Source organism: Hyperolius riggenbachi, chromosome 2, assembly GCF_040937935.1.
Source record: "Hyperolius riggenbachi isolate aHypRig1 chromosome 2, aHypRig1.pri, whole genome shotgun sequence".
NCBI lineage: Eukaryota > Metazoa > Chordata > Amphibia > Anura > Hyperoliidae > Hyperolius > Hyperolius riggenbachi.
Window position 1 is genome coordinate 339,884,498 of NC_090647.1, and position 22,601 is coordinate 339,907,098.

Genomic DNA, 22,601 nt, shown 5'->3' on the forward strand with positions numbered 1-22,601 from the left:
ATTGCATGAGGTCCAGCGGTTGTGCTGTGTACGAGCTACGAGGCAATAATAGGAAACTCACTGGCTATCCATATTCTGACATATTGCACATCACACACCTTCTCTATGGTTCTGCTATGATGCCATCCCTCTTTTTAACATAGGTCTTATACACTGAAATCTGGCCGAATCTGAGACTTTGCATAGTGAATATGTTTGATCCTGCTATTTTTTTTTTGGTACCAGCAGTCTCTGGTCTTTAAGGGGCCAGAGACTGCTGGTATGCAAGCAGTTAAACGATATACGAAAATCCTAACAAATAATAATAAACCTAACATTTGTATAACGCTTTTCTCCTGTCGGACTCTAAGCACTCAAGAGCTGCAGCCACCAAAACCGTGCTCAAGGGGCCACACTGCAGTGTTAGGAAGTCTTGCCCAAACACTTCTTACTGAAAAGGTACTGACCCTAGCCAGGATTCAAACCCTGGTCTTCCATGTCAAAGGCAGAGCCCTTAACCAGTACACTATCCAGCCACTTAGACAACGCAAAAACATAAACAAAAAACATAGATGGGTTGCTTTGGCAAGGATTTCCTAACAGATGCCGAGAATTGTCTTATACTTTGCATACACTACTAAATAAAAACAAACATTATTCATAAACAATACTGTTGCACCCTTAGGTAGTAAATTTAACTCATGCAATCATACAATGCTGGGTTTACCTTTGCAGCAATAAACAGGGCAGTATTTTCTCCCCGGGCTAAAGGGAGGCTGCCATAAAGCCCTTTACTTCCTGAAGCAGCAGAGTGGAGCAAGTAAGCTTCCTCACCTCATTTTCAGAGTTAACACTGCGAGTGCTGGCACCACTGACATAAATCCCTCCACTGGCATCTTCATGGATGCGAATGTTGGATTTTCTATGGCGAGAGTCAGGGTCCCGACACACATCAAACAGATCCAAAATCTCTTCATTGTAGAGCTAAACCAGAAGGATTAGACAATTGAGAGAAATGCAATTAATTAGACATGGACAAACAAAGTGTATGAGATAGATAACATGTGGTAAATGTTATACAAAAACTGAGCTATTCACAAAAGTGATTAAAGGCAGCACAACCCCAGACACGAAGCCTAGTCCTATGCAGAGGCAGAGCTTGTTTTTATCTGTGTATAAGCTCCTTGAATAGCTTTTCCAGTCAAAGAAATAGGCTACAAATTTTTAATGCTGCCACATTGAAATTCAATTCACATGTAATTTGTTGAATTACATGCTGCAATGATTGTTTGACAGGAGCAGCAGACGTATCCTATGCTATACTTTAAGGAACTGTTTATATTGGACGGTGAGGACTGTCAACTAGAAATCTTGTGCACATATACAAATATCTACAATAAAGATACCCCCCTTCCGACCTTTTTATATTTTTTACACTTTTATATTTGGATTTTTTTACCTACTGCAGTAGGGTTATGGATGGAAATCATATATGTCCTGCATCAAATTATTACTGTGCAATTATATGCTTTTATATTGTTTTAATATGCTAACTATAGTTTTCAACACTTAAAGCGCTGTCTAGATACATTTACTGTACATTCCAATACTTAGAGGAATTTGGGAAACCCTCAATCTAGGTTCAGCAGCTGGCCTTATTTTGGCGCAACACTGTCCATTTAGTTTTATATCCTATGCTATGCCATCAAACAACAGATTCCATAGCTGTTTGAGGAACGGGTCAGAAAATACCTCACCTCCTCTCCACTCTCTAGAATTACCGAGTTAGCATGCTTTTGTTTACAAAAGCTTCCTGACCAGAGGGAAGAGAACTGGCTTTACCCCCCTTCGCCTGCCCTGGTACACTCACAATCTGTGAGGTAAAAAAGAAGTACACATTTCAAGTGCAGTATGCTGTGATCTTCACAAACAGCCCTCTATGCGTGACCACTGTAAGTGCTAAGCTAAGCAGGAATAGCACCACTGCTAAAACCTGCTGTTAATTGCAGGGGTATCACTGCTACCCACAGTCTGTGTTAAACTGTATGGATAACATCATTGCAGACATAGTCTGCTGTTAGTTTAACCACTTAACGACCGCCTAACGCCCATAGGCGTCGGCGGGTCGTTAGTAGTATAGCATGGAAACACATGCCAGTTCACGGAGACTGCCTCCGTGAACAGTGTGCGAGCCGCCGATCGCGGCTCGCACACATAATGTAAACATGCGGGGAAGGAATCCCCGCTGTTTACATCACACGTAGATCGGCGATCCCCGGCCTCTGATTGGCCGAGGATCGCCGGCATCTGATAGGCAGAAGCCTATTCTATCAGGCGCAGGACGGATATCCGTCCTGCGCCGCACAGAGGACATGGGAGAGGGAGGTAAGCAGAGGGAGCCCGGAAAATGCTGCGGAGGGGGGCTTTGAGGAGCCCCCCCCCACAAATCAATAGTAGCCGGCGGCGATCAGGCCCCTCCCCTGCAGGACATCCCCCTAGTGGGGAAAAAAGGGGGGGAAGTCTGATCGCCCTGCCTTTTACCCTACAGCCCGCAGCACCGATCATTCCAAAATCCCCTGGTCCTTAAGTGGTTAAGGACAATACTGCATGGGTAGCATCAGTGCAGACATAGTCAGCTGTCATTGCAGGGCTAGCAGCACGACAGACACAGTCTGCTATTGATTTCAGGGGTAGCACCATTGCAGACATACGGCTAGTTTACACCAAAAATCAGCTCTTTTTGTGGCAATTTGCAGTAGCGATTCCCGGCATGTGCCTAGAAATTTTCAATTTATGACTAGTGATTTTGTCGTTTTTGTGACAAAACAGGAAATACACATTGACCTGGATGTAAACAATTTTTGGTAAAAAAACACTTTTTTTTTAGTTTTCCTATAATCTCCAAAATGCTGCATCCCATACAAACACATTAGCCAAGTGCTTTTTGAAACGCTAGTGCTTATAAAGGCACTCAAAATCGCTCTTGGTGTGCACCAGCCCATAGAGCCCACACAATCTGCCCACCTAAAAGAACTCATTTTAGATCAGTACCTCAATTGCAGAAACTTTTTTGACACAAAAAGTTTACTATCTTTAGTAAACAGGTGGTATATTTAGATCTCATTCTGGATTTGGGTTTTAAGCAGCTACAGAATATATTCCTGCAGATTTGTCATAACAGAGCTGACGTTACTTACTTCCAGAAACTGCGTACTGACTTTGAACTTGGGCTCAGGCCGTCCATTCTCATGGGCTGCAGATATCCTGTCTTGAATTGTGTTGAAAAGCTGTCGGACTGCGCGTGGAATGATGCCAAGTTCGATATCACTTACCATAAGGTCAAAGCCGCTGCCCATAGTGTAGGTCTTCCCTGCACCTGTCTGGAATAAACAAAAATCATGGACTGAGAGAATGAACCTTATAAGGTAATACACGTACTTGTAGACAGCAAGGAAAGTAAACAGAATTACACAGAACTGCATAAATACAGTATGTTACAAATCAAAACAATGCATATTGTGATGCATGAAGCAGAAATAGAAGATACAGTAGAGTCCCAGTTACCCAGAGCTCAACTCCCCAGTAGTCTCAACCAACCAGCACAAATCGCTGGCAGTACCCACAGTGGTGAAGGCCAACTTCTTTTGTTTGTGGGTTCTGCTGTGCTTAAAGACTGGGTTCCGTGGCTCCCTTAAAGAGAACCTGTACTGAGTAAAAAAATTTAAAATAAACACATGAGGTAACTTCAAATGAACATTACATAGTTACCTTGCCATCAGTTCCTTTCAGAAGCTCACCATTTTCTTCTGACAATAATCCCTTCCAGTTCTGACAATATTTTGTCAGATCTGAAATATGTCAGTTGCTGTCAGTAAAATATCAGTTGCTGTCAGTTATAGCTGAGAGGAAAACTGATGTACCAGGTAATGTCCATGTTTCCCTATGGCTCAAGTGGGCGATGTTACAGTTTAACTGTGTGCTGACCAGAAAGCTGTTATGGGTAATGCCCATTTTCAAAATGGAGGACGGAAAATTCCCTTGATTACAGTGAACAAACAGGACGCGGGACAGGAGAAAGACACTGAGGAGTAGACTACATGGAAGGTAAGTATGAATTGTGTATGCTTATTTTGACTTTTAATTTTCAGTTCAGGTTTTCTTTAAGTTCATATATTGTTAATTACTGTATTTTAACATTAAGCACAGGTATGGTATGTATATAGAGTGGTGTATGGTATTGTATTAGCGAGGCCTATTTTTAACATTGAGTATCAAGCAACCAGAATGCACGCTTATCCGGCACCAGCCAATTCTCTTCAGTGATGGATAACTGAGACTCTGTTGTACATGCATAAAGAAACTGATACACCATAGAACAGAATAACTGATAAATATATACCTGACCGTATGCCAGCACGGTTGCATTGTAACCCTGGAAACAGCCCTCCACCAGGCCATGCACACAAGTGTCGTAGACTCTAACTTGTTCAGTGTCCGTGTCAAACACATAATCATAAGTGAAGGCTTTGTCCTTACCCAGGAGAACCTGGGGCTCTCCAGGATAAACCCAAGTACATATATGACAGCCCTCTGCCTGCTCCTTACTGCTCTGAGGACGAATCCTAGGTAGAAAAGAGGAAGAAGAAAACAAAAAAGTCTCATGAATATTCAGTGCACAGTAACTGGGTTCCATTCATCAAACCTGGAGCTAAAAAACAAGAGTAGGAGACAATAGCGGTATCTGTTTCCTGTAGCACCACTGTACTTCATTTTATTGCTTTTAAATTAGTGCTCTTGATACACACAAAAAAGAGTCTCAACTGACTTCCTAGCAGAAAGTATAAAATAATAGGATAAGTTTTACATTATAATTGAAAGCGTCTGAAATGATGCTCGCCTCTTTTGCAAAAACCTTTGAATTTGAAGCCAAAGCTGCCGAGATGAAAAGGAAACCTAATTAACTGCTATAGGCAAAAAGGCCACTTTTACTTATCAGCTACAAAGCGCACAGATGTACGGGAGGTAACCTAGATAAGTGATGGGAGCTCTAAGTCTCATGATCTGGGTAATTTCAGTCAAATTCCAGTTTTCATTCTATCTACAGTATGAACTAGGCATACACGGGTCAATCATGGTTCCTTATGCCAAGACATTTGATTTGATAGTGATTGATTTCTATACCACACTTCACAGTTTCAATAGATTTAAGCAGAAAATGATCGAATCAGAAGGTTGATCAGGCCACAATATCACCTATTGTATAGGCACCCTAACACTCGCTGTACAGGAAAACAGAAAGGGAGGCCAGACAATTACTTAGTAGGGCTTGTACTATAAAGTACTTAACATTATGTACAAAGAGAAAGAGCACAAGCACATGCATTGGATACATCATGATGTGAAAAATGCTACTCCAAACCACAGAAGCAAAGCAATATGGCTGACCCAGTCATGAAAATGTCAAAATTAATATCAGAATTTTTTTTGTGTTTGCAGATCTCAAAGGTTACTTCTTGTACAGTTATGTTCCTTTTAGCTGTTTTTTTTTTTTGCCTAAGACATAATAGGTCCATTTTAAGAACATCCATGTACACGTCTCTCTATGGATAACCCATACATCTTATTGGATTTTACCTCACTTGAGTCCCGGGTCATTGGACTATGGAAGAACATCACCCTACACTTCTGTTAGACTTCAACGGCATCTTATAGCTTTGTGTGCACATTATCCATGTCATATAGTGTTTTTTGTCACTTTATTCCAAGAGAATGGGACTAGTTGGATGCAGAGACATAGTATTACCTAACTTGTGAGTTCTTCTTGGTCCTTTGTAAGCCTGCCTGAGCATCTTGAAAGGATGGAGCTAATAGTAGTGACACTCCCTGTCTGGTCTGATTTTCAGTGTGCAAGGGGGATTGTGGGAAATACAAAAAAACACAGAACATTTATATCGCGCTTTTCTCCTGCGCACTCAAAGCGCCAGAGCTGCAGCCACTAGGGTGCGCTCTAAAGGCAGTAGCAGTGTTAGGGAGACTTGCCAAAGGTCTCCTACTGAATAGGTGCTGGCTTACTGAACAGGCAGAGCCGAGGTTCGAACCCAGGTCTCCTGTCTCAGAGGCTGAGCCCTTAACCATTACACTATCCATCCTATCCACTATCCATTAGCAATAGACTGGTCACACGTATGCATACCAAACTGGGCTTCAAGGATATTTTATACATTTGCCTAGAGTTTAACTTTTTATGCATCGAAAAAATGAACATAGCAATGTCACTTTCAGCAGCAGTTTCTCTCAGAGTACACAAGATTCTTTCACGTCCTTTTAGCCATGTTTGCATCTGCCCATTCCACCTCCATTCATGCACAGTCACTACTCTTTTTTTTCTATTCATTCGGTCCTTCTCTTTTCTTTATGCTCAGTGCAGTAAACGCCTTATTCATATTCTCTCGTGTGTGCTGTACAGATAGTTCATTCTTTGTCTGTCTTATGCCTCCTCTCCCCTCCTGTGTCAGTTTCCATGGAAACTAAGCATCCACCACTCGCCTCCGATAGGACAGCTGATGGGGTACGGCAAAAATAAATGTAGACTTCACTATTAAAAAAGAAATACAAGCATGATTTCTGGATTAAGAACTGAACCACACAGTGAACTAAGGAGAACTTGCACAGTTTGTGCACCAGCATACATATACCTCTAAATATTGAAGAATTGGTACTTATATCTAAGACAAAGTCCCACTTCTTAGGACTATGACACTTGGGTAACATATACAAGGTTTGTGGCAGCAACACATCTCCAGCTGTACATTCTGCTAATGAATTCAGGACAGCTGCTAATAGTTATCAGCAACTCACAGCTGCATGGATTGCAGCTAGCTACTTACAAGGCTGATGGTGTGATCTACTGCTAATGTATTTACAGAGCAGCTGATAACGACGAGCCTATTTATAAAGCAGTGATAGGTATGGCTTGACCCAGCCTTGCTTGACCCTGCTAAAGCAGTGCAGCTTAATGTGAGGTGCAAGAGCTGTGTGCACGCTACACACGGTAATGTAGCGTAGCATGCGCTGGCAACTTATGCATGCTCCTTCCAAATAACAGCCACTCCACTGATCCCGCCATGAGCCCCGTGGGGTCCAGCGGCTTTATAGGACGTGATCCCCGCACTCTGATTGGCCCAATAGGCTGCCTGTCAGAGGCAGCCAATTGGACCAATCAAAGTGCGGGGATCACGTCCTATAAAGCCACTGGACCCGACTGAGCTCAGGGCGGGATCAGTGGAGCAGACATTATTTGGAAGGAGTGCACGTAAGTTGCCAGCGCATGCAACACTACACTACCGCGCTGCTCACATAAGCAGTTGAATGAATCAACCCCATTGTGCCCTATCACATCTTTATTAATTTTATAGTGGCAATTTTTGGCATTCAAAGCAAACAGTTTGCATTTTTAACTCTCATTTATTAGCAGAGCACTGTGTCACAATAGCAGCAATTTCATGTGGCATGAATTGTAGTTAACTATGAATCTCTTCTATGAAATTCGTTGTGTAACAAAGCCAATTACTGGTATTCTCATGTGACCGCTAAACTTGGGTTGCTGTGCTACAGATCATGATTCTAGATACTCTAACAGCGAAACCAACTATATGATCACATGGCCGAGATGCCAAGTGATAATCACTGCTGCAACTGATAATGAGTTCAAGCTTTTTGGGGGGAACGTATGATGTGGACTAGTAGTGATATTAGAATATTATAGTTTCTCTAATACTGTTAAAGGGAACCTTAACTCAAAACAAACCTATGAGTTTCACGTACCTGGGGCATCTACCAGCCCCCTGCAGCCATCCTGTGCTTTTGCAGTCACTCATGGCTCCTCCGGTCCCCCGCTGCCAGCTATTTACGCTTTTGCCGACTGGGAGTCGGCCGGCCTCCTTTACTAGTTTTGTTTTTGCCGACTAGGAGTCAGCTGGCCACCATGCGTACCTTTTTACGCATTCCCGCTGGTGCAGGAAGCTATCGCGGACATAAACAAGTACATTTTTATGCGTTACAGGTGCCATGCGTGAAGGAGGCCGGCCGACTCCCAGTCGGCAAAAGCGTAAATAGCTGGCAGCGGGGGACCGGAGGAGCCATGAGTGACTGTGAGGGCACAGGATGGTTGCAGGGGGCTGGTAGATGCCCCAGGTAAGTGAAACTCATGGGTTTGTTTTGAGTTAAGGTTCCCTTTAAAGTACTCCGATGTCCTGATAATCATTTCTCCCAGGAGAATTTTCCCTGCAAGGAGAAATCACAGAGAATCACACAATAAATTTACTCTTTACACCTGGATAATCCCACCAAGAAAGGTAATGAAATGGTGTCACAAAGCTTGAAAGATAATCAGAAAAAAAGCCAATAGACACTCAACTACCATATCTTAAGAGGAATGCATTTACATGTAGAGGCACCAATGAGGTCAATGAGGGTAAATGGCTAAATGGAGGTGTGTATTTAGCCATTGGTTGGAGTGTTGAGGTAATATTTATCACCTCAAGGAGGACACTTCAGTGCTACTTTTCTATTCTATGGTACACACATGATAGTGATTGGTTGCTTGTCTGCTTCAATGTCTAGACATGTGATGCAACCATCACCTATCATAGTTACATAGTTATTTTGGTTGAAAAAAGACATACGTCCATCGAGTTCAACCAGTATAAAGTACAACACCAGCCTGCTCCCTCACATATCCCTGTTGATCCAGAGGAAGGCGAAAACACCCTTACAAGGCATGGTCTAATTAGCCACAAAAGGGAAAAATTCCTTCCCGACTCCAGATGGAAATCAGATACAATCCCTGGATCAACATCATTAGGCATTACCTAGTAATTGTAGCCATGGATGTCTTTTAAAGCAAGGAAAGCATCTAAGCCCCTTTTAACCTCCTTGGCGGTAACCCGCAGGAGGTTTTCTCAGGCCCTGCTGGGCCGATTTGCGTAATTTTTTTTTTTGCTGGACGTAGCTAGCACTTTGCTAGCTGCGCCAGCACACCGATCGCCGCCGCCCCGCGCTCGATCGCCGCTATCCGCGCCGCCGTACAGCCCCCCCCTAGACCCCTGCGCTGCCTGGCCTATCAGCGCCATGGCGACGGGGGAAGCCCTCCAGGAAATCCCGTTCTTTGAACGGGATTTCCTGACCGCCTATCGCCGGAGGCGTTCGGAGGGGCTGGGGGGATGCCGCTGAGCAGCGGCTATCATGTAGCGAGCCCTCGGCTCGCTACATGATTTAAAAAAAAAATAGCAAAAAAAACGGCAGCGCTGCCCCCTGGCAGTTTTTAATATACCGCCAGGGAGGTTAAATGCAGGTATAGAGTTTGCCATAACGACTTCCTGTAGCAATGCATTCCACATCTTAATCACTCTTACTGTAAAGAACCCTTTCCTAAATGGCTAAAACGTTTTTCCTCCATGCGCAGATCATGTCCTCTAGTACTTTGAGAAGGCCTAGGGACAAAAAGCTCATCCGCCAAGCTATTATATTGCCCTCTGATGTATTTATACATGTTAATTAGATCCCATCTAAGGCGTATTTTCTCTAGACTAAATAAACCCAGTTTATCTAACCTTTCTTGGTAAGTGAGACCTTCCATCCCACGTATCAATTTTGTAGCTCGTCTCTGCACCTGCTCTAAAACTGCAATATCTTTTTTGTAATGTGGTGCCCAGAACTGAATTCCATATTCCAAATGTGGCCTTACTAGAGAGTTAAACAGGGGCAATATTATGCTAGCATCTCGAGTTTTTATTTCCCTTTTAATGCATCCCAAAATTTTGTTAGCTTTAGCTTGGCATTGAGTACGATTATTTAACTTGTTGTCGATGAGTACTCCTAAGTCCTTCTCTAAGTTTGATGTTTCCAACTGTATCCCATTTATTTTGTATGGTGCTAGACCATTGGTACAACCAAAATGCATGACTTTACATTTTTCAACATTGAATTTCATCTGCCATGTATGTGCCCATATAGCCATCCTATCCAGATCCTGTTGCAATATGACACTATCTTCCTGAGAGTTGATGATTCTGCACAATTTTGTATCGTCTGCAAAAATAGCAACATTGCTCACTACTGCATCTACTAGGTCATTAATAAATAAATCTTTCTCTCACTTCTGTTTCAGAGTTCTATTTTATTTTTTTTTTGGTCTCTTTGGCGCTTTTTTTTTTGTATAATTAGGTGTATACTAATTGTGACAATCCAGCCCTGGGGTCCCGTCTAAATGACGTTAAAAGACCGGTTGCTGGATCATCAGATGATAGCGTGACAAAGTGTGCCAATCCCGTCTAATCTGCTACCGTTACCATTCAGGGATTAGTTGCAACCGAAGGCTTGAAACAAGATGAACAGACTGACGCTAAAGATCAGTCGCACTGTTGCAACAATGTAATGTGACAACCACGCGCCAATCCCGTATTAGTAGGCCACAGTTGCCCTGCAGGTCTCATTCGCTAGAAACTTCTGGAGGCAAATGCACTGTGTGCACAGTAAACGATTGAGATTGGTTAATGGTGCCCATACATGTAAAATCTCAATTGTATGTACAATGTAAAATAAATGTAAATGTACAATGTAAAATAAAAATATCGATTTCACTTTGGAAATCGGGTAATTTCACTGCCACCAATCTTTTGGTTTGGAGGAAGGAGACTCCTGCTAGTTATTCCTAGAAGGAAGAAAATGGTTATTTGCAAACCTAACTAGCAAAACGACAATTTATAAGAACGTAATAAACAATGCGGTAGTATGACTCTTTGGAGGGCAGATTCTTTGTAGCAACAATCAGATGACCAGAACAGGCACAAGACTGAACGATAAAATCTTTAGTTTTATTCTACAACTACATACACAAAAATACTTAACCAACAGATAGGGTTGATAGAAATGAGTAGAGATGGAAAGGAAGTAGAATGTCTTAAAATACAGTTCAAAATACCGTTATTGGTAGTCCATGCGACAATCAAGTCTTTGGAGAAAAGTCCAAGATGGCCGATTGCCATGCGGCCAGAGGCCTTTGTGAGAAGCAGTTTTCCAGTGTCCAGATGGTATTCGACAAAGCTGAAAGTATGGGACGCTGGGCTCAGTGTGCCATTGTGTTTTAACCATCACTCTAGTTGGGAGAGGTTAAAACACATACAAGTCCAGCCTTGTGAAATTTGAATAGGGGCAGTGCCCCTTGCACAGAGAGAACTTTTGACACAATTCCTGTTTTGCCTACTTTCTCCATGCCCATTGGTCAAATCAAGAAACAGAATGCATATTCACAATCAGCATAATTTTATGAATCATGTGAGATGAAATATGACAGGTGTGAACCTTCTAGTATTAAAGTGGTACTTTGAACCTGTCTTACTTCGGGTTTGGAAGTCTGATGGGTCTGGAAACCTCTCAGAACCAGCGCCACGCTGAATCCCACAACTAGTGCAGATTTGATGGGCATAGGAACTTGCTATGCCAGGAATTATGAAGAAAATGTGAAGAAAATATGAATATTGGGAAATCCTTGGTCACAGGGGGACCTTGATAAGATCTGTCCCTTTTGCAGCTCTGGATGAAGGTGTCAAAGCTGGAGCCCGCTTGGCTCTCTTAAGCCTACAATTGTCGCCGCAACCACGTGGCACGCGCGTGTTGCGGCGACAGGTCGCCCGTGAGTATGGCGCGCACGCCCCGAACCGTCGCTACTCGGAGCTGTCGCCGGGCGATTGGCGCGCAACTTCACCGCAACTGTCGCTAGTCCGCGTGTGTATGCGTACTAGCGACAGCAACCAATAGGAAATTCACGGAGCTTCCGGTTTAGGAACGTCGGCGACAGCTTCCGTCGCATCAGTAATCCCTCTTCCGCCGTGTGTATGCGGAGGGACCCGGCGACGAGCTGTCACCGATTAGCGACCAGCTACATTTGTAGCTCATGTGTACCAACCATTATGGCCCATACTCACGGGCTAAAATTGTCGCCGCAACACGCGGCGCGCGCGTGTTGCGGCGACAGGTCGTCCGTGAGTATGGGCCGTCGCACGGGTGCGCACCCCGAACTGTCGCCCGTCGTTGATGTCGCCAGGCGATTGAAAGTTTCAATCGCCTGGCGACAGTCGCCGCCGCACCTCCGCCGCAACTGTCGCTAGTCCGCGTGAGTACGCAGACTAGCGACAGCAACCTCCATTGAGAATGCGGAGCTTCCGGCGGGGGGAGGAGGAACGTCGGCGACAGCTTCCGTCGTGCCGCTGGTCACTCTTCCGTGTGTGTACACGGAGGGACCTGGTGAGGAGCTGTCGCCGGCCTGTCGCCCACACGCTCACGTGTGCTGGCGACAGGCAACGTTTGCTGCCCGTGAGTATGGGCCATTAGACTCAGTTTTATGAGGTTTTGTCAAGCTCATCTATGATGGATGGGACTATAAACCTTCTAGGGACTCTTGTGAAAAGCTTTTCACACCTAAGTGAAAGGTTCTGTAATTAAAAGCTATCAGTGATTGCTGGAAGAGCCAGGGAGAAGGGGGGAAATTTAATTTTGGTATTTAAAATGTGCGTTTTTGACTCCAATGATGCATTCGACATGACATATTCGATATGACATATCGAAGGCATCCCACTAATTATTATGTTTGCTTTATTTTAGATTGGATACTTAAAGTGTACCTTAAGTGTCCCCAAAAAATTGAGTTTTACTCACCTGGGGCTTACCTCAGCCCCTGCAGCTGATCGGTGCCCACGACGAGTCGCTCTGATGCTCCGGGTCCCGCTGGCGGCCACTTCCGGTTTCGCTGTCAGGACCCGTCAGGCTGGGGAACGCGGCTGATACTACGCGTTCCCAGCCAAAATAGCACCCCTATGCGGCCATATGTCCGCATAGGCACCCGTATGCGGACATATGGCCGCATAGGGGTGCTATGTTGGCTGGGAACGCGTAGTATCAGCCGCGTTCCCCAGCCTGACGGGTCCTGACGGCGAAACCGGAAGTGGCCGCCAGCGGGACCCGGAGCTTCAGAGCGACTCGTCGTGGGCACCGATCAGCTGCAGGGGGCTGAGGTAAGCCCCAGGTGAGTAAAACTCAATTTTTTTGGGACACTTAAGGTACACTTTAAGGTGGCCACTAATGATCCAATCTTTTTCATCCAATCTTACCATTTCTATGTAATATAAGGTAACTGCCTGAAGTATCCATTCAGTATATTCACTTAATTTACCCTTATACTACATAGATTTGGTAAGATTGAATGAAAAAGATTGGATCATTAGTGGCCACCATTAGTTTTGGAATTATCAACAGTGGGTTCTCAAGATATTTTTATCCACCTAACTTCATACATGAATTGATTCGAGTGTGGTGGGCTACACGTATGAGGATATGATTTATTAATAAGTTTTTAAAGATTCTCTCCCAAACACAAACATTTCCAAATACTGTACAACCATCAGTTTCACAGCTCACAATATCTTATTTGAAGACATCCTTTGGATTTTTGTCAGGCAGGAACCCATCCGGATGCAGGAAACAGGGTGAATGATGACGTACCAGATTGCATTGCGTTTTTTTCTTACTGCCTTGGTTCCAGATTTGTAGTACTTTTTACATCATGGTATGTATCTTTGTGCCTTGCACACAGGAATGTTACGAATGGAAGCACTGCCATTAATTACAGCCATGTGATGCTCTCTTTGTGAGACTGGGTCACAGAGATGCTGATTTGGTGCTCTCGTAATTTTTTCCAAATTAAATTGCACAGTTCATGTTACTTTTATTATAATTATTATTATGCATTTTTATAGTGCTGGCATCATTCTGCAGGACTTTATTATACAAAGCTTTCATAAGTATACCTTCCCTTAAAACTGTTAACTTTGTGTAATGTTACAGTACAGATTTCAAGCTGATTTGACTGGAAATTGTGACACTGTTCCAAGCAATGTAATATACAGTATGATGCTGATGTGGGTAAAATTCTCTCATTTCAGCATTATTTATAAAGCATACAAGTAATTGCAAATGCCCAGAATAGTCAAATTTCAACTACATTTTATCCACTTGATCCTATCTATTGCATGCTCAACTGCGAGTCAAGCAAAAACGGTGCAGGAAATTTGGGCGCACCAAGCGCCATCATAGGACATAATGGAAACTATGGCTATAGCGGTGCTCCGTCAGTAATTTGGGCGCCGTCAAGAGACGGAGACCAAATTACGATAAAAACAGCTTAATTTCACACCACAGTCCACTCCACGGCGGCCTGGAGGAGGAATAGTAATTAATGTTACTGGGACTTTTGCAGGAGCAGGGTGAGCCTTTTTGTGGCTTCACCTTGGGCCCAAACATCCTGGTGCCTTAACTGCTTATAGTTCCAAAACGTAGATTCTATGTCCTAATTAGCTGCAGTAGGTTTTAGGACGTATAATCTACATCTTCCATTACAAATCACCGCCCACCACCGCACATGCATGTGCGCACTCCTGTGAATGATTGCTGTTAGCAAACAGAAACAACCATTCAATAAAGTTAGGCAAAAAAAGTTTAAAAAGTAAAAAAAAAAATTAAGCAACATGGTCCCAATGAGATAAAAAGTGTTTTTTTTTTTTTTTTTTAATCCCCAGTTAAGTTTTAACCCCAGTCTAGCCTATTAACCCATTGTTAACCCCTGCAATACCTATACCCGTTTATAAACTTTTAATGACTGCCACCTGTAGCGATCCGATGCGATCATTAGGGAAAAAGTTTAGGGCCCCAATGCTCTACGGGTGTATTGCTCTGCTGTTGCCTAGCAATGCATCTGTACAGCTGTAAGGCCCCCCAAACTGTCGCCATAGGGAAATCATCCGATCGCCACAGACGAACAGGCTAGGGATAACGGTCTGCAACATGCTCAGCTAGTAATAAAATATGGCATATGGGGTATCAGTTTACCAGGGAAGGGCCAAAGAATTAATTTTTTGTGTGTGTTTTATAACTGTGGGACATGTCATGTGAAAATCAAGAGTAAGTGAAAAATGAAATAATGGGTATTTTCTGCATTTACGCCTAATTTTTTTCCCCATAAAATGACAATAAAATAATGGGGAGAAATATTACCCAAACATTACCCACAAAAAGCTTAGATTGTACTGAAAAAAAACCAAAATATATATCACTAAGATGGTATAAGAAATTAAAAAGTTAATGCTGTATCAAAGCAATACAGCTAAAGTGTAAAACATGTCAGGAACCTTAAAGTGTACCAGAGTTGGTACACTGGCCATATTTATACTTACTTGGGGCTTCCTCCAGCCCCATAAGCACCGCGGCTTCCCTCGTCATCCTCTTCGGCCCCTCCATCCTGGTGCTACGACCCCTGGTAATCCGGTCAGTCGCCACCAGTCGTCGGCTTCTGCACATGCACGGCTCGGCCATGCGTCCCCTTCTCCTGGAGCATTCTGTGCCTGTGTAGAATGCTCCAAGGGAGCTTGATGAGGGGTGCACATGTGGCCAAGCCACGCATGCGCAAAGGCCTGAGACTGTCCGAATTATTGGGAGTTATTTTGGGTGAATGGAGGGACCGAAGAGGACAATGAGGGAGGCCACGGTGCTAATGCAGCTGGAGGAAGCCCCAGTATAAATATGGGCTAGTGAAACATCTTGGGTTCACTTTAAGGGGTAAAAACTGTTTGGTTGGTAAAATACAGCATTCAGTATTTTAGACTTTTTTTTTTAAATTAACTTTATCACACATGCAAATTTACCAAAAAGCATGGCTTCAATTCACTAAGACCTGTTTGTTAAACAGTAGAAGTCTAACCAGCTGTGGAGCAGGTTTCCGCAGCAAGCAGTGTTCTGCTATGGAGATGTTCTCCCACGTCTGTGCTGTGGCAGCATTACAATAGTAAGAGGTATCCCTTTAGATCTGCATGCTCCTTTTTAGTTTCTCTGAATCTGTGAATCAATATTCCTCGACATTTTTATATAATTGCCTCAGTTTAAATGAACTATAAATAAACCTAAGATACACCAAGCTTTGATGATCTCACCAGCTGTTGCGAGTAGTAGTACTGCGTGGCTCCTCCTATTGGTTGTTTCCTTCCCCTGTCGCATGTTATCGAATGCTGATTGTCGGTTACCGACAGCTCGAAACTGGAGATAAATACCGAACATCTCACTTGTTTTTACAGAATGCTCTAATTTTTGTGAATTGACTTTTACTGACATGTATTGATGTATTTACTGCACAAGTCTGCAATTCACCTCACTGGTCGGTAATTTCAGCTTGCCAGGCGGTAACAGCCGTAGAGAATTGACATTTGATAAGATGTTCAGTAAAATCCTGTTTCCTGTATTACCGTATGCTTATTGTATTGAAGCCAAAGCATCTGATCTGGATGCTCTGAGCCAGTGGCTTACAGTATTAGGAGGCAGAGCATCACCACAGAAGTCGGGCAACTGGCATTGTTTATTAGAGAATGAAGATGGCAGCCTCCATATTCCTCTCACTTTAGGTGCCATTTAAGATGAATTATAGTAGGCACCAAGTTATTGTTTTTTTTTTACACATTTACACCAGTTCTTACAACAGTCTGAGTGGTGGGGGTTATGCAATGCTATTAACAGAGCCTTTCAGCAGTGTTTAATATTTCAAGCATATCCTTGCTTGGATTGCATTTCAGCTGAAACTCCAGTTTTACTGTGAATTTAACAGTTTCACAGGAAATGCCACGTTATCACTGAGCAGGACTCAAGGTCTTGTATCCTTGGAAGGCTGAGGCAAAATGTCTATTACGAATTATCAATCAATGCTGACTATGGCAGAAAGCAGGCAATTTGAACTGTTGTTGATATACTGACTAAACTCGTGGTACCAGCCTGATAGTCAGATGCTGTGAAGGTGAATCTTCAGTCACACACAAAAAGCCCTGCTGGACTGATGCCAGCTTCTCTGTAAAGGAGTTAGAACACTCACAGTAAACTTACTACGCACTTACCTGCAGCTACGCAGTGGGGCTTTCTCCCACAGAAAAATTGCCACCCCTTGCAAAACTTTGTTTAGGGCTCATTCACACTTTTGTGTGGTGCTGTCCGTCATGACGCACCGCACATAGTGTCCGCAAAGCAGGAAGCACGAAAGTCTATAGACTTCCATGTTACCATTCACACTACAGTGTGCGTTCCGATGTGCTGTGTTATAACAAGGCCAGGAACATACTAGCGCATGACGCGTGCATTTTTCTGCATTTTTTCAAAGGACTGGAAACTGCCTAAGTATGTGATTTAAGGCACGCTCCCAAGCATTGTACAGTGTCAATGAGCCCTTATGGATCTACAGCCCCAATTCAGGCTCATTATTTTGAATGGATATTGTGTGTGCGGTATCGTATAGTATAAAACCCCTGTGTCTCTGTGTCTCCTCCTGTCCCTGTGTCCGTGCTTTTGTGGCAATGCACATGTGTGGCACGTGGGCGGCCATTAGGATAGGAGGAGGGAAGGGCCAGGGGCGGGCGTGTTTGGGCCGTGCACTAGCATGCGCGCTGACATGTGGCGGCGGTCACAGGAGTTGGAAGGGAGAGTTGTGAGGGAGGCCTACAAACCGTTATGTTAACAGGCTTAGGTCTGCTAGTTGATCATAATTTGCAATGCACATATTTTTTGCACAAAATCCATTGTTTTATTATTGATTTGTTTTACCAGGCTTGCTGGGTTTGCAAAACTGGTGTCCTGTGTGAGTGTCAGATGCATCTTGGTTAGACAGAACAGCAGTCAGGGAATGGTCCAAGCTCTTCCTTCTATCTCGTCCCATCATCACCCACATAAGGTACTCAGGGAGTTGCTAGGAGGGGGATCAGATAGTTTTCACTGTTCACTAAGTTGATACCGTTTACCTCCGCTCAGGGAGATGGACCTTCCGCTGTGCCACTCAGGGAGATGGACTCTTTATAGCAAGCACTGCAACATTACAGATCTGCAGAATGTCGTTATCAGTTCCTTGTCTAGTTACTTTCTGCTAGGAGTGATAAAGCAAGTATCCTTCCCACACCTTCCCCAGCGACTTTATAAAAACACTAAATAAAAAAGCTGGCCACAAACAATTAACCTCTCTTAGCAGTGGGAGGAGGTGGGCTTGGTCAGGTGAAGAAACTTCTATGGTGGGCACGGACAGATTTGTACTCTTTACCGCCCAAGGCCACTGTCACCAGCCGACCCCCTTTGGTATAGGTATCGAGATGACCCATCCCTAGAGTATAGGTAGCCTTATGACCTTCCCAGTATAGGTAGCCAGAAGACCCCTCCCCCCTTTCCCTCCAATATAGGTAGCCAGATGACTCCCTTAATCCCTCCTTTTCCCACCCTCGTTCAGTATGGGTAGGCAACTCGCCTTCACACCGCAGAAGCCATCAGTGTCACTAATTTCTCTGCTCGTCTCCAGTGCAGAAGCTTCCTCTTCCTTTCCGTCTCCATTGCTGCCCAAGTCCATAGCCGCTGGCCACAAAGAAAACAAGCACAGAGAGCAAGGTGGCTGGTGCACAGGCGGCTAGCAGGAGAGTACCGATGTCAGAGCAGAGTACTGATGTCAGGCGCTCGCCTGATCTCCTTACCTTGCAGCATTAGCAAGCTTGCAAATGCTGCACCAGTTTAGCCTGCTGCTTTGGTGCCCTTGCTCCTGTGGTGCCCAAGGCCATGGCCTAGGTGGCCTTGGCCTAAATCCAGCCCTGATGGTGGGGAGAAACTTCTACTCTAATAGGTCACCAGGGCTGGTTCTAGTAACAATGAAAAATAAATCAGGCCCCCCCCCCCCCCGACAGACACCCCCAAACCAGAAAGCGGCATGAGAGGCCCTTTGTTGCAGCCAAATTTTTCCCAGGCCCTGGGGTGGCTGCTTCTCCCCCTCCCCCCCCCCCATCTTAACTGTGCTCCGTGCGGCGCTGCAGAGTTTTTGGCAGAGTAGCGTTTCACCTGTTCTGGCGGGCATGCTCTTTTGTCAGTCTGAGGATCCATGCACTCCCTGACTTCATCCTCACAAGGGTATCTTGTACCTCTCCTCCATGACCTGGTGTATGAGAAGATGAAGTCAGCGGAATAGGTGAGGCGTTGCTCTGCGTAAGACTCTGCAGGGGCACAAGAAAGCAACTAATTTAGGGGAGGGAGGGGAGACACATTGGGAGGCCCCTACAATTGCCCCTTTTGCCTGTATGGTAGCGCCGGTCATGTAGGTCACAATAAAATGTAGCCCGTTTGCCTCATTAGGCATTATGTAATTGAATTCAAAGCTAAAATAGATCACGGATAGATCTGGGATGTCTGGTATTTTTTGGTAACTTTGTTTGTGGGTCAAGCTTTGAGTGGTTTTACACCTACCTGATCTGGTCAAGGCTTTTAAGCATGAGCACCTACCGCATTCTGTCCCCCCCAAAAAAAGTACAAACTCTGGGATGCAGATCCTATACGTTAACTTTACCTGATCGTGTAGCACTAAAATACTCATCTTTTACTAACCTGTGAAGTGAGTAAGCTTAGCATTTGTTCTTTCTTTATCCACTAGGCCAGTACACACTTGCAATAATGGTCAATCCAGATAATTGTTTCTGATGTATTCGGATGACCTTTTACCTGTACAGACACAGTTTGGCCCTCTGCCAATCAGCTTGTTCTACTCTGTGGAGAGGAGAAGGGATAAGAGAAAAAAAAGCTGCCAGTGTCCGCAGCTGTACACAATAGCTTTCACATATGGATTTCCAGCATGCTCAATCGCTGTTGTCAGCAGATGTTGCATGACACCTGTATACAGTTGGGAAAGGCACCTGAAATGATCTTCAGTTTCAAGTGTGTACAGGCCTTAGCTACCCAATGTTGTATACTGAGGATGAGTAAGGAAGGCATCCCTCCAATAATCTGACAGTAAATCATACAAAGCAAGGACGAATCCCCTGACCTGCAGCCAATCATAGTGCAGGCATAAGTCCCAGCTGTGTAGAGTTGTCCAAACAGATATTGATATGATACAGGACATCAGGCTTGTTAGGTAGGGACATTTAACTCCATTTTATCTTCTTTTTTTTCCCCCTTTTAATTTTTCTCATTAATACGAAGATAGGGTCATTGCAATTAAAGCATAAGCAAAAATAAAAGAAGTGAAGAAAATTTGCAGCCTAAATAAACCAAATCAAACAAAAAATACATGTCAGCTTCGTCTAATATTTTCTGCACACAAAAATAAACAGCTGTCATCATCTTGTTAGGAAATAGTAGAACAGTTAACAATATGTCTAAACCATGTGGGATCCAAGCTGCTAATCCATGCAACAAGAAAGAAGAATGTGAAGGTTCATCACTGTCCTGAATTGCTTACCACCCCCGACATTGTCCAGCACTGCTTACCACCCCCGACATTGTCCAGCACTGCTTACCATTCCCTGACATTGTCCTGCATTGCTTACCACTCCCTGACATTGTCCTGCATTGCTTACCATTCCCTGACATTGTCCTGTATTGCTTACCTCTCCCTGAGACTGTCCTGCCTTGTTTACCTCTCCCTAACATTGTCCTGCATTGCTTACCTCTTCCTAACATTGTCCTGCATTGCTTACCTCTTCCTGACATTGTCCTACATTGTTTACCACTCCCTACCATTATTCTGCATTGCTTACCTCTTCCTAACATTGTCCTGCATTGATTACCGCACCCTGACATTGTCATGCATTGCTTACCACTCCCTGATATTGTCCTGCATTGCTTACCACTCCCTGATATTGTCCTGTATTGCTTACCTCTCCCTGACATTGTCCTGCATTGTTTACCACTCCCTACCATTATTCTGCATTGCTTACCTCTTCCTAACATTGTCCTGCATTGCTTACCTCTTCCTGACATTGTCCTGCATTGTTTACCACTCCCTGCCATTATTCTGCATTGCTTACCTCTCCCTGACATTGTCCTGCATTGTTTACCACTCCCTACCATTATTCTGCATTGCTTACCTCTTCCTAACATTGTCCTGCATTGCTTACCTCTTCCTGACATTGTCCTGCATTGTTTACCACTCCCTACCATTATTCTGCATTGCTTACCTCTTCCTAACATTGTCCTGCATTGATTACCGCACCCTGACATTGTCATGCATTGCTTACCACTCCCTGATATTGTCCTGCATTGCTTACCTCTTCCTAACATTGTTCTGCATTGCTTAGCGCACCCTGACATTGTCCTGCATTGCTTACCACTCCCTGACATTGTCCTGCATTGCTTACCACTCCCTGACATTGTCCTACATTGCTTACCACTCCCTGACATTGTTCTGCATTGCTTACCTCTCCCTAGCATTGTCCTGCATTGCTTACTTCTCCCTAGCATTGACCTGCATTGCTTACCACTCCCTGACATTGTCCTGCATTGCTTACCACTCCCTGACATTGTCCTGCATTGCTTACCTCTTCCTAACATTGTTCTGCATTGCTCAGCGCACCCTGACATTGTCCTGCATTGCTTACCTCTCCCTGACATTGTCCTGCATTGCTTACCCCTCCGTGCCATTGTCCTGCATTGCTTACCTCTCCCTAGCATTGTCCGGCATTGCTTACCGCATGCTGAAATTGTCCTGCATTGCTTACCTCTCCCTAACATTGTACTGCATTGCTTTTGTCTCCCTGACATTGTCCTGCATTGCTTACCTCTCCCTATATATTGTCCTGGATTGCTTAGCGGCAGGGGTGCAGCAAAAGTTTTGGTGGCCCCAAGCAGCGCACCATGGTGAAAAATGGGCGTGGCCAAAACATGATGTCGGTGGAGCCAAATACTAGCAGTTTCTAGGCTAAATTTCACCCAGGGCGAGGGCGTAAAATGCACCCCCAACGTGGAGACAGGTATAGGTGCCAGCAGTATAAGGCCCCGTTCACACTTGCGGTTCGAGACCGCAAGTGTCCGGGGGTCCGGGTCCCGCAAAGAGACTCTACGGTGGCCACAAGTTGCGGATCCGGAATGTATCAGTTCCGGCTACAATAAAGTAGCCGGAACTAGATACATTGCAGTGCCAGAAAGGTACCGCAAGCATGGGGGATATCGGCATGTAGTCCGGGCCCCCCAAGTGGCATAGGACCGGTGCTGGAAGCATCCGGTCCTATTGCCAGTGTGATGAGAAACATCCGTTTCTCATTGCACAGCATGGCCGCATGTTCGGGTCAGGATCCGGCCCGGGTCCGCAGCCGCACGGGGACGGACGGCAAAAATGGAGCATGTTGGAAAAAAGCCAGATCGTCCCGGAGCTGCGTTCCCGGATCGGATCCGGACGGTCGCACGAGTGTGAATGGATACATTGATTAACAATGTATCCATTCACCATCCGCTGTGTACGGAGCGTTCCAGGTCTGGGGAAGCCGGACCTGGAACGCTAATGTGAACCAGGCCTAAGTTACTAAGGTGCCCGCATATACTGTAGGTGCCCGAAATATAAGCTAACTAAGTTAGCGCAACCTTACATTGTCCTGCATTGCTTACCACTCCCTGACATAGATAGGGAGACCTGGCAGGCAGTGCGCAGATTTTTAATAGATTTCATACTGAAATCTATTGAATATCTGTTTACAGTGTGTGAAGGGAAATAGGTGGCTATACACTGGCTCGATAGATAATTT

The 22,601-nt window shown here is 44.5% G+C and overlaps 1 protein-coding gene across 5 annotated transcripts in view; it reads right to left on the reverse strand.

Annotated features, from left to right (window-relative positions):
* Positions 1-22,601, reverse strand: part of KIF21B (kinesin family member 21B) — a 101,078-nt gene that overhangs the window by 69,559 nt on the left and 8,918 nt on the right. For all 5 annotated transcript variants that reach the window (XM_068269451.1, XM_068269449.1, XM_068269450.1 and 2 more), the window contains exons 2-4: positions 4,379-4,601; positions 3,177-3,359; positions 814-963 (exon numbers count right to left, since the gene is read on the reverse strand). In XM_068269451.1, the coding sequence (XP_068125552.1) occupies positions 814-963; positions 3,177-3,359; positions 4,379-4,601 (556 nt within the window). The remainder of the gene's footprint in view (positions 1-813; positions 964-3,176; positions 3,360-4,378; positions 4,602-22,601) is intronic.